This window comes from Dendronephthya gigantea, unplaced genomic scaffold, assembly GCF_004324835.1.
Source record: "Dendronephthya gigantea isolate DGI-Jeju-01 unplaced genomic scaffold, DenGig_1.0 000009F, whole genome shotgun sequence".
Classification (NCBI taxonomy): Eukaryota; Metazoa; Cnidaria; class Anthozoa; order Malacalcyonacea; family Nephtheidae; genus Dendronephthya; species Dendronephthya gigantea.
This window is the reverse complement of record NW_021163019.1, coordinates 1,256,075-1,268,186: the sequence shown is the minus strand read 5'-3', so window position 1 is coordinate 1,268,186 and position 12,112 is coordinate 1,256,075. Positions and strand designations below refer to the sequence as shown.

Here is a 12,112-nt window from a genome sequence, read left to right as displayed (position 1 = left end):
GTTATCTGCATGACGCTGCATGTAGCCCTTGTTGTGGTGGTGGTCATTGGCTTTGCGGACCATATTGCAAGAAGGAAAGCTCATGCCGTGATCGCTGAGCCTGAATCAGCCAGTTCAAGTCAAGCAGCTTATAAAACGTTGATGAACTTAGTTTGTTTCCTTCCTTGTTGGAGCTAATTGAACACCATATAATTGTTTAATTGCGCAGGCAGTAGTTTGTTTTAAAATATACCGTAGTTGCATTTTGCTTGTGATTCCTTTTCATTAAATTGCTGCAAAAAGAATCTTCGACTTTGTTCAGTTTATTAATTGTCTAATTTAATGTCTTCTTAAAAAACCGTATACAACATTTATTTCCCGTATCGTCTTTCCATGACCATTTGTAACCCGCATCTTTTTCAACCACGAATAAATCAAATTCCTGGATAAACAAATGCTAAGTGGTTTGAGTTACAGCTGACATTCAAGTCAGCTAGGGGACATTCAAGTCAGCTAGGACTTCTAAGGCCTATCGTCACAAGAACTTTGAAAACCTCAGACGGTAAAGTTCTTTTCTTTATTTTCATACATGCATCGATTATTTGGGAGCTGAATCTTTGTTACGCCAAATCGCAAGAGTTTAGAATCGATAGGTACACACTACAAACTTGGGTTTCCAAAGATGGAGACATATAAGGCTTCACGGAGTTGAAAACATGTTAACTTTGTATCTTATTAGTATGTCTAACAAGGAGGAATCTCGTTTTAACCTGATCGGCATATTTGGTTACATTTTTCAGGAAAAGCCAATCAGAATGGCTACATTTTTAATACTTCGTGTAAAATGGTGAGTCAATGTACCTTTTCACCGGAAGTATATATAGTCGAAATTTATCCATTCTGATTGGGCTACTAAAAATGTAAACAAACTTGCTAAAACGAAATTCCCCTTGTTGGGTCGGTACATACCTAATTTTAGTGTGTAGTGATAACCAATTTGTGCAGTGATAAAAGTAAAATGTGCAGTGATAAAATGAGGAATATGCATTGATAAAAGGTATTTTCTCAACAGACTTCACTCTGCTGAGACGGATTCGCCAGTAATTGTCCCCCCAAATGCTGGAAATCAAGTCATAGCAACTCAAAAACACAGAAGAGTTTTTGAAAAAGGTCCTCCAGACCGCCTAAAATTCCCATCTCTAAATTATCAATTTCCATTAAGGACCATTTTTATCATGTCCCCTCCCACTACCATACTATTGGGATGATATGTGCAGTGATAAAAAATTCTTAAAATTAGCTATGGGTCGGTACGTACCTATATGAACAAGCTTTGCTATTGGTTGATGATAACCATAAACACAATGAACTATAGAAATTGATTTCTAAAAGAACGAATTATAAACACTTTCACTATTGTTACAAAAAGCTAATCACAAAACTCGTTCAAATGAGGTAGGTACCTAGAAAACATGCATGCTCTGCATACGAAATTGGGGTAACGATCGGGAGAGAACCGATCTTGTACAATCTCAAAAAGCTGGGGCGCCTGAGTGATGACTTGGTAATACGAGGTTTGACATTATCAACTGCGGCGATTGTCGTAGTCAGAGATGACGGGATTTAAAAGAACGTTCCCAAAGTGGCGCTTCCTCTTCAATCGTAAGAGATTGGAATTTGGCGCACGCTAAACGGCATGCAGTGAACAAGCGAACTGAACAAGCGAACTGAATAAGCGAACCTATCAGATATATCCTATATCACTGACAGGTGAAACTATCCTGTGTTTAGAAAAGAACATCTAAGACTAATTCCAGCCATATTGCATTTTCCAACTTGTTGCAAAGAGATTGCATGGATGATTGACATTGACTATAATGTACGATGAAATTACACACCGGCCTCTAGTGAATAGTTATTTTTTACGTGTCTTCGACCTGCTTTTATTGTCTCTGTATTTTCCAGCGTTTGATTTCACACTTTTGATAAGAGCAGATAAACTACAGATAAAATGTATATGAAAATTAATGGCAATACTCACCATCAAAGGGCGCCTACAAAGAAGACTTCTTAAACATAGATTGGGCAAACACACAACTTACCTAGGATCGACTGTGGCCTTTTTCCCTGAAACAAGAGGCATAAAAAGAGATCAGTTATCGCTCTTCATCGTTGTACATATGTCTAACTGTAATTCGGTTCATAATACGATTCGTAAGGCTTTATAATTTATTATATAGTTCATGCATGCACTCATTGGTTTTTGCCACAGGGTATCAAAATAAACAGCCCGGTAGATTTTAGTTCTGAAATATTCTTTAGAATTTAGAACAATTGAAATAGCGTTTTTCACGTATACTTGAAATTTAAAATTGTACTGCAGCAATTTATTTTGAATAACCCTGGATCTTCTACTGTCATTTTTGTGGCAACATAATAAGGTTTTTCAAAACAAATTAAATTTTGGCAAAAAAATTGAATAATTTCTTCGTACATAGGTGAAAATCCTGATTGCATGCATGTCTTCAAATCAATACGTATTTTTGAAATGGCATCTCCTAAAAAAGTCTCTAAAATTTAGTGAAACTTTAAACAGAAATTAATAAAAGGAAACCGAATAGAGTTTAAATCTCTTTATAAGACAACAAACAGAAAGTTATTTCTGCTTGCCTTGGAAAAACGAAAACTCGAAAATTGAATTAATTTTGCCAACCAACAATAGCGGACTTAAGGCCTGGTTACATAACCTACGAGGAAGTAATTGGTAAATGTGTACACAGAACACAGTTGAATAACACTGCTTCGAAAATACGAAAACACTTCATGCATCAAAGTGCCTTCGAATTGCGCAACATATTTAAATAGCTGGAAAATATTTGAATTTCAGACAAATTCAATTTAAAAGTTCAATCGCCGCCTCGGTCAATGTTTGCCGAGCAGAAATGATATAATCGAACGAGTTGCAAAATAGCTCCATTTCATTTGAGGTTTGCTTCGGAAAGGTTTGTTCAAAAAGAAGGCAAATTTCTAAGTTTTGAATATGAAGCGGTCAATCCTCATTCTTCTTTTCGTCCAGATTTGCATTATTTTAGCCGATGATTGGCCGTGTGATCGCAAAAAAGCTATCGCAGCTTTCAAGAAGAAAGAGGTGACGAATTCTTGGCCCAAGTTCGACAAAGATCCGTACAAAAATCAAACCGCAGCATCGGAAGCGAAGATACAGGCTTACCTAAAAGACCACGTAAGAGTTTGCGCCATCCGTTACACGGACGCATCGAAAAAGCGCTACGAAATTCGCGACTTTCCCGACAACGAAACCGCGTTGAAATCGGGTTTCATCGTCACCCATCAAGGAAAATGCGGTGCTTGCTCAAACCTGAAAGATTTAGCCGTCTACCTTGAAAGAAACCTCACTAACGTCGTCCGCTCCTGTGGTCTACGCATCTTTGACCGTTTCGTTACGAATTGTTTGAAGAATTTGGGTTTCACCTCGCAGTGCGTGGACATTTGGAAGTACAACGTGTACAACACGAAACGCGAGTGTTTTGGAACATGCATTTGGGCGTGGATCACGCGGGAACCCAACAACAACCCTGACGGGAGCCTCAACAAATGCTTGAAATGCGACGAAGATAAATCAGGTCCTGTTTTCAAATATTTCGCTGGCCGCACGCGACGAAATTCCGGAATCCGCAGTGCAATTGATCGTCCGACTGATCAGGTCTACAAAATGAACCATTGCTATTTCTAATCGATCTTTCTGAACTTTGATTACTTAAGAAGAAATGCGTGTCTCTGCGTATAATATTGTAGTAGGAGCTGTTTTAGGAAGAGAGAAAGTAGCTATGTATTGATATTGAAAGTATTGATAAGGAAACAAATAAAAAATATCAGTATCGATGTTTGCATATCATCTCCGGGTCTTTCTCTAAGTCATAAGGTACCATACATATCTTATGGTGAGAGATGAAAAAGAACCTGCATACAATAATTAAAATACTACCTGTAGTTTCCACAGCATTTGAGGTAGCTATATTCGTCGACTCCTCGTCCTTTTTGTTCGAGCGTCGCTGTTTTTCACGAATTATCGACTCCATTGCTTTAGTTTTTCTAAAACGATGAATTAAATTTCTCAATTCGTTAGTTTTGGCGGAGCCAATCAAACTTCGTGTAACATTGGGCTTTCCGCGTTTGACGTCATTGTGAGAAAGGTCTATCATGAGTTCATATCTTACTTGAATTGTGGATCGGATGGATCGACAGCGTAAAGATGCGAGGAATAGACAGCGGAAAATCGACTATCGTTGACATCAATTTTAAAATCATCTTGCTCCGTTTCCTGTTGTTTTTTCCTCCGTTTCTTTTTAGATTTTTCGTTTTTCATAATGGATTTGAGATTGAAATGCTTTTTACCATCATCCTCTTCCATCATGAGTAATTGCAACTCAGCCTGGTAAAAAAAGAACGTATGAGCACAAAGAACTTGACAGCACCTTTTTAGACACCTCACCTTTCTTCGCTTATCTTCCTCCGTTTCCTGGTCTTCTTTTCGTTTTCCCTTCTTTTTTTGTCGACGATCTTTCTCCTTCGTGGGCGCATCACTTTCAGTTTTCTTCAGTTCTTCGGCAAAATATGGATCATTCAGGTCAACATCAGCCGGAAGTTCATCGTCGCTCAGCTGGGCCGCTGATTGGCTGTTCGAACAAGATCAATGAAGTTTAAGTGAGATCGAGAGTTAACAAGAAATGACTAAAGAACATTTACACTAAAGTTTATCAACTCTGATGAAACGTCTAATGCTAAATAAGACCTTCCAAAAGAGTTTGCCATCAATGCCTGTTCAAACAAAAGCGAGAGTTCCACTTGTAGTTACAACCTTATTAACTGTCAAAACACTCGCAAACATTCACTAACCTTTCATCTTCTTTCTCTTTACACTGCTGTTTCATCTTCCTTTTTCGCTTCCTCTCGTTTTTATAACTCTCCCAAGGCGTTAACTCCTTTCGTTCCTTTTCATCTTTTTTTCGCTTTACCAATTCCTCGGCACTTTCCTTCAAACCAACTTCCCAAGTAATTTCCATGTCCTGATCTCCTTCCTCTTCCCGTTCATTCCGGTTGATCTCCTCGAGAAGCTCCTGAGCGACGAAAAAAATATTTTCCAAAAACCAGAAGGAATTAACTTTTAAACTAATCGGCAAATTTGTTTGCATCTTTCAGGCAAAGCCAATAAGAATGCCTACATTTCCAATACTTCGTGTAAAATGGTAAATAATGTACCTAAAAGCCAAAATTTATGCATTCTGATTGGTTACTGGAGTACCAATATGGCGGCCAATGCAGGCTTCGTCGATATTTATCCAAGAGCTTATATTCATATATTGAGCATGGGTACCTTGTACTTGGCTATCTTGTCATCTTCAGTTTCTCTCTTGTCTCCAGTCTCCTCAATCTCACGGTCGCTCTCTTCGTCACTTGATGACGCAAGGTAGGCTTTGAAGTCCATGTCTAAAATATCGTCTTTGCTGAAGTTTCTCATCGTCGTTTGAACACGGTGAGGATCGGTCTCGTCCCACGTCAGACGAACCGAGGACTGCTGCAAGGCTGTCGTTATGAATCTGGAGGAAATTAAAGTCGAAACTTTGAGCTAAAATTCAGCAAGAAACACATAAAACTGGGTATGGGATTAATAACGAATACATGAAGCAAATGGAGGCCATGTTGAGTGAATTCATGTCAAGTTGACATAAGTGGACTCTATGTGAACTGCAAAAAGAAACTGCACTAGTGCCTTTCCAGATAAAACGTACTGAGTTATTACTCGATATTTCTCATGTTTTCAGAACGATTTGTTGAACAGTTCGCAATTTTAATTATGAAAGCACATACTCGGATGGTTTATAACTCTCGGCAGAAGGCATTTCGGTCGCCTGCGAAGTTGGTTCACGGTCGAACGTCATGTCTTCAGGAATGAATCTGAGATCAACTCGAGAGGAACTTGCTTCGTACTCCATTCCATCGCATTCTTCGTAGATCTTCTCAGCCGTTGCTGCACGGGAAAATAAGAAACAAAATGCTGTTATTGAAACATTATTTGAAACAAATTACTGCCTCCATTTACCATAATTCATATACTGCACAGCTCATTTCTTTTTATTCGAAAAGAGACCATCAATTACCTGGCGAATCACACTCGACAACACCATAGTAATATTTCAACCGATTCAACTGATACTCCCGCAACTTTTCCGTACTGTATTCCTCATCCTAAGACCGAAAAAGAAATTGAAGCTTTCTGCTTACATTGGGAAGAATTACATTCTCGTATAGAATAGTTCACGATAAATTTTAATTCTAAACTTGCAAATGAATAACTAACGAATGCAGGGGCACAAAATGTAGTCAATGCCTTATCGTCTTCATAATAGAATATCGATCTTTTAAAGTAGAAAGTGGGGCAGAGGAAGAGGTAAAAGGTGGGGCCTGCCCCAAGAACCCCCTCTTCACTGACTCTGCTAAACTTTACACCGAAATATGGTATACTCGACCATGATCAAAATACACCGAAATATGGTACACTCGACCGTGGGTACTCGATCAGGTGTATTAGACCATCTCCATTTTTATCATGTCTTAATTTAGACTAGTCTTTATAAATTACGCCAATTTCGAAATTATGACTGATGCATGCAATCGCATGAGTCGCATCAGTTTTGATCCGCCCCTGCTTGTACCTGGTTGTTTGCGTCAGCAGTGTTCAGTTCAGCGGCAACAAGTTCCGTCGGTCCAGTCTCGTCCTCTCTCTCCATTCTCTCCAATCCAAAATCTGATGGATAGATCTATTTGAAATGTTCATATCGATTAAAATCCGTAACACATTAAAGTAATTATAAAGTTCGCCCATTTACACGATTTACGCGATCAGTCGTATCTGGTCATATACGATCTTCATTCACGCATACAAACGTCGTATTTTAAACTGCTCTGCCAACGAAATCAGCAAGAGTATGGAATAAGCACTCGTTTCCATCGGTCAAAATAACAATCGTAATTGATACGGAACAGCATTCATAGCATAATAGTCTTCTAGTTACTAGTTTATACTTAATCAAAATAATAATTATACGAAATACTAAAATATGTTTTTACTTTAAATAATAAAGCATTTTTCAATACACTTACTTTGACCGAGTCTATGTTTCCACCCGACGGCACAAACGAATGCAGAAGCACTGTAAGTTCACACAGAAGTGAAATAAATCATCAGTCCCTTCACCAAACGGCTATTTAACAGACACCAGAGCTTACCGTACAAATCTTCCGCCGTGATTTTATCCCAGTCCATGTTACAGATGGCGAGTCTACTGGTCGAGTCCTCAGTCGTTGGTGCGTCGGCATCAAATTCCAGCCATGTACCAGCCTCAGATTCACCATTCTGAATGAAAAAGTGCAAAAGTCTGAATTCTGGAAAGTTCTGTCAAACGAATGGCAAAGTGATTGGCCGAGCTGGGATGAAAATGACCAACAGTATTCCTCGAAATTATTTTAGCGAAATAAAAAACAGAGCAACAATATTGACGCGATAACAAAAATAACAAGCCTATTCCTTTAATTATGAATGTGGTTTCTCATATTGAATTTCACATAAAAAGCAATGGGATTCGATAAAACAATATCTAAAGCTTTTCTGATGGAATTGTTCAAAATTTTTCTTTGATGTTACCACACAAGAGCAAAATAATTTAGAACAAAAAGAAAGAAAAACTTTGCTACAATGGCCGCTATTTACAGTTATATATAAGAATTGTCGAGAAAAGGTAATTAAAATTATGTAACATCACTTGTCGGAGTACATTGACAATAAATTATGCAACCTTGAAGTCGTTTAATACTCCCCACCAATTTGAATAAGTATTTAACAGCGGGGTTGAGTTCGCCCCGCGAGCACCCTCTAATACACCCTGGGTGGTAGTGACTGGTATCATTCTTACTCCTTTGTAAGAGGTCTAATGATTTCAATAGTTTTAAAATAAACGGGAACAACAGGGGGTAATTTGTGGTTTAAAGCGACCACAGGGGTTAATCCTGTTAACCTGATCTGAAAAAAAGGTTTTGTTGAGAACAAATGGTCTCACGAACAGTCTCGTGAGGTCTCTGTCATACAAACACGCAACCTTGTACACGCAAATTTTTCGAAAGTAAATTAAAATAAATTTCTCACAGAACTAACATTTATCTCAACATTTTCACGCACTAAATCTTCCTCTGTATCTAAGAATTCCCCTTCCACTTCATCTTCCACCACTTTCCTTCTTCTCTTCCGCTTATCATCTGACGTTGAATTTTCCTTCTTGGCCTTCTTTTTCTTTGTTTTTCCCTTTAATCGCTTTTCCTCATTTTCGGAACAATTATTTTCCCTAAATAACCAAAAACAAAGAACACCTTTTTATACCGTTTAAAACGAACTATGCACACAATTTCCGATTGAACATTTTTAACACAAATTTGACGTCACATTTGGCTTAGTCAGACAAGAGAGTGTAAAATATCAGTATTCTAAAAATCAATTCACGAAAGCATGAAGTACAGTAAAAAGGAATTTATTCACAGGTTGGTTTAGTGTTATATTACGATTTGTTATCATTTCGGTTTGTAGTAAGCCAAAAAGTTCTTGATGCTTTCTGAAGTTTACGAAGTTTGTCATCGAATTTTTGCAGGTAAATAGTTTAGCGATTACGATAGTTATAATCAAATAACCAAGAAGTAAAGTGGCCATGACATAGAATAACAGCCAGTGAAATTAACAACGAAAGGGTATTCTAATTGTTATTCTAATTTGTTTATTTCTTGTCTCCTATTGGGTTATCTTTATCACGTGTTTTCACTGTTTTGCCACAAAACAAAACATGTGCTTTACCATATTTCTGTTTAAACAAACTATACTTTCATAACGAATGACATTTGTTTATACGATATTTGGTGAGAAAAAATATTATTATAATTATCACCGATAGGTTTTCAGTGCAGAAACTTGCAATTATATATCATACGATATTTTTGCAATAACATACATGCAATAACATGCAATATGTATAACGGTGTAGCGACAAATATCTATCATTTGCAGTATTTTAAAAATTTAGTGTTTATCACATCATATGGACCAAGGATACTTCAATATTACATCACCATTCGCCACATAAAAAATAGCGGCATGTCGATTTTAAAAACAGTTTTTGCGAACGTATTAAAGTTAAGCAAACAATATAAAAATGTTTATTATATATATATATATATATATGCATCAATTAAATTTTAATTAAATGGCGAGAACTTTCTTTGACGAACTTTGTGTTATGTATGCTGTTTTATTTTTGTCAACAAAGCATAATTCTCTGTAAGGGGAGATAGAGCGACATGTCGAAATCAACACATGCTCTTTGACAGAAATAAGGTTCATATTTTTAACAAAAAGCGCTACTTTGCAGAAACACAAAAGTTGATTAAAATCAATAAAATGTAGCCAAACTTACTTAATTGATGTAGCATATAAAAAATGTTAACATTGTTATTTGATTACCGACTCAAATTCGCGGAGAACTATATTTTTTATCGACATACCACTCTCTCCTTTACCTATTAAGGTGAAATAAAAATTCCTCGAAAAATACAATATTAAATACAATCAGCGTTGTTAAAATAATGTCTTGACTATAATTTGCAGCGCGTTATTTTTTAAATGTTAAATGCTATCTTGATTGATCTTTTATTGGAATTATCCTAGACAACTAAAACAATTCCGTCGGCTTTTTGAAATGTTTAATTTACCTAATTTCGGCATCATCCTCTGTTTCTTTAATCGCGCCATCTAAACATACATAACAAACATTGGAGTCTGATTGTTTAATAGATGAATGCGTTTCCAATCAAAACAAAATTAGGAGATCTAGAACTTTTGGAAAATTCTTGGAAAACTTTTACTTCCTGAAACCGTATCTTCGTTGACCAATCAAATCTCACGTTCGTCTTTTGAGGAAATCCGATTGGTCAAAGAACAGGAAGTTAGGAGTAAGGGCTATGACGCTTCCAAGGAGTTTTCATAAACATTTCATGAACTCCGTGTGTCAAGAAATAAATGTGAGCGAATTAATTAGTCATTCTCCGAACGCCATTTCGCCGAATGTAAAACAGCATATCAAGTTTTGTATAAATTACAAACTTTGGTTGCAACCTATCGTAAAACGCGGAAAATATAATCCTGGAAAATTGGCAATTTTTATACCTGTGTTGGGTCCTCGACTCCCATATGCACCACTGAGTTTGCAGGGATTTAATTTGCACATATTGCCTATTTTTTGCAACCACACTTTATAGCTTCACTCGTTTTAAGATGGATTTTTTAGCTGGTGTATGATACAGATATGATCAAAATCTATTCTACAACTTGAATTAAATATGATCCTGCATAATTGGCAGTTTTTACAAGTGTGTTGGATCCTCGACTCCAATATGCACCACTGAGTTTGCAGGGATTTAATTTGCACATATCACATATAAACCTTAGCAAGCCTGGCCCTACTAAGAATGGCTGCATAGTTTTTTTAAGTTGGGGAAATAATAGTATATCACATACCGTTCTCATCAGACAATTCATAAAAATTTGAAAGATCTTCTTTTGCACTGTCCTGCACTTTACGGCCTCGTTTGTCAACAAAATCTATGCATAATCATTAGCCAATATTTCAGAACACTGCTTGAATTATGTCTGAGGTTTGTCTGAGCGAGACATTCAGACCTATTTATATCAGGACAAAATTTGTGCAATAAATTGACCTAATACACATGCAAAATGCTGAACTTAGAAAAAAGGAATAGCATGTTATTGAAATGAACTTATAATTCAACATGAAAATTATGTGAGATTTAAGTGGATTAATTTGTTGATTAAAATTTGATTATTTTCAATGTTACTTGAAGAGAAAGTTGTCACTTACATTTTGTATTAAAATTTTTATCGCTGAACATCTGCTGAAACCTGGAATCAATTTTTACTTTCCTCTTTTTGTTTGGTATTTTCTACAAATCCAAAACAAAGGTTCAACCAGGGTGAAGCAGTGAAATCATAAAAGTGTAACATCATACAATCATGTCATAGATGTTCACTTTTCAAGTCAAAACCAATGGTCTGCTGAATATGACATTTATTCTCTGAATAGACTTTTGCACAGAAAATGTAGTCAATGCCTTATAGTGTTCATAATAAATTATCAATCTTTTAAAGTAGAAATTAGGGGGGCAAAGGAAGAGGTAAAAGGTATGGCCTGCCCCAAGAATCCCCTTGGCACTGTCTCTGCTAAACTTTGCATGATTTTCTTTTTGCAAAATAATTCTTTAAAAAACTGCTACTTTGAACAACATTCTTCTTCCAAACTAGGTCTGATGTAAAACCATAAATCAGATTACGATTTTTTAAGAAAAAATCCCCCCTGATCCAACAGTTCAAGGCTACTCACTAATCCCAAAATAACGTTTATGATCCCCTACTGAGCCACACAAATTTAAAACTATGCTCTTTCAACTAAAGTTGAGAAAAATGTATAGAAGACGCCAACTTAATTACTTAAACACGCGTAAAGCAAATGAAATTTGGCTGAACTTCAAGCTGTTAGTTTGGAGCGCGTTTTTTGATAAAGTTAACAAAATTGCTCTTTGATTCTAAGTAGCATGCTCGCATGCTATACATGCGTTTCAAACTCGTTTCTCTTAGCGAGTTTTTACACCAGTTTTGACTGAACTTTTATATAGTACATTGCTACACCTTTTATGTACGTCAATATTGGGGATTATTACCCTAAAACGAGGATCTTTTGCGATGTGTGAAAACCTTTCATCCATCTCCATGATTCCTAGTCGTAACAATTGAAAATAGTTTGTTAAAAGGTGTAAATTAAGTGAGATATTCCACAATATACGACTTCAAATTGAACGCCATATTGAAAAGCCTTAATATCCGATGTTACATAAAGTACCAATTAGATGTTTGCATCCAGCCTCCGCGCATATTTATTGCAACATTTTTGCATTCTTTGTGCTCGTAATGAATAATCGTAATGTGTTTTTGGTCCACCGAGCAAAT

The 12,112-nt window shown here is 36.5% G+C and overlaps 1 protein-coding gene across 1 annotated transcript; it reads right to left on the bottom strand.

The window, feature by feature from the left end:
- Positions 1-1,857: 1,857 nt before the first annotated feature.
- LOC114517823 (ESF1 homolog) lies at positions 1,858-11,964 on the bottom strand. The gene is made up of 17 exons (XM_028537647.1): positions 11,827-11,964; positions 10,971-11,052; positions 10,610-10,693; positions 9,805-9,844; positions 8,207-8,393; positions 7,285-7,411; positions 7,159-7,208; positions 6,711-6,815; positions 6,156-6,243; positions 5,866-6,025; positions 5,372-5,594; positions 4,894-5,114; positions 4,490-4,673; positions 4,215-4,429; positions 3,983-4,089; positions 2,082-2,106; positions 1,858-1,979 (listed from the first exon to the last, which is right to left on the bottom strand). The coding sequence occupies exons 1-17, from the start codon at positions 11,875-11,877 to the stop codon at positions 1,895-1,897; spliced, it is 2,034 nt and encodes a 677-aa protein (XP_028393448.1). The 5' UTR covers positions 11,878-11,964; the 3' UTR covers positions 1,858-1,894.
- Positions 11,965-12,112: the final 148 nt, after the last annotated feature.

Coding starts and splice junctions, on each gene's coding strand:
- LOC114517823 (XM_028537647.1), bottom strand. CDS start 11,877: ATGGAGATGGATGAAAGGTTTTCACACATCGCAAAAGATCCTCGTTTT. Junction 9,845..10,609: donor TGAATTGTCTGATGAGAACG/GTATGTGATATA, acceptor ATGTATGTTTAG/ATGGCGCGATTAAAGAAACA. Junction 8,394..9,804: donor GAGGATGATGCCGAAATTAG/GTAAATTAAACA, acceptor TTGGTTATTTAG/GGAAAATAATTGTTCCGAAA.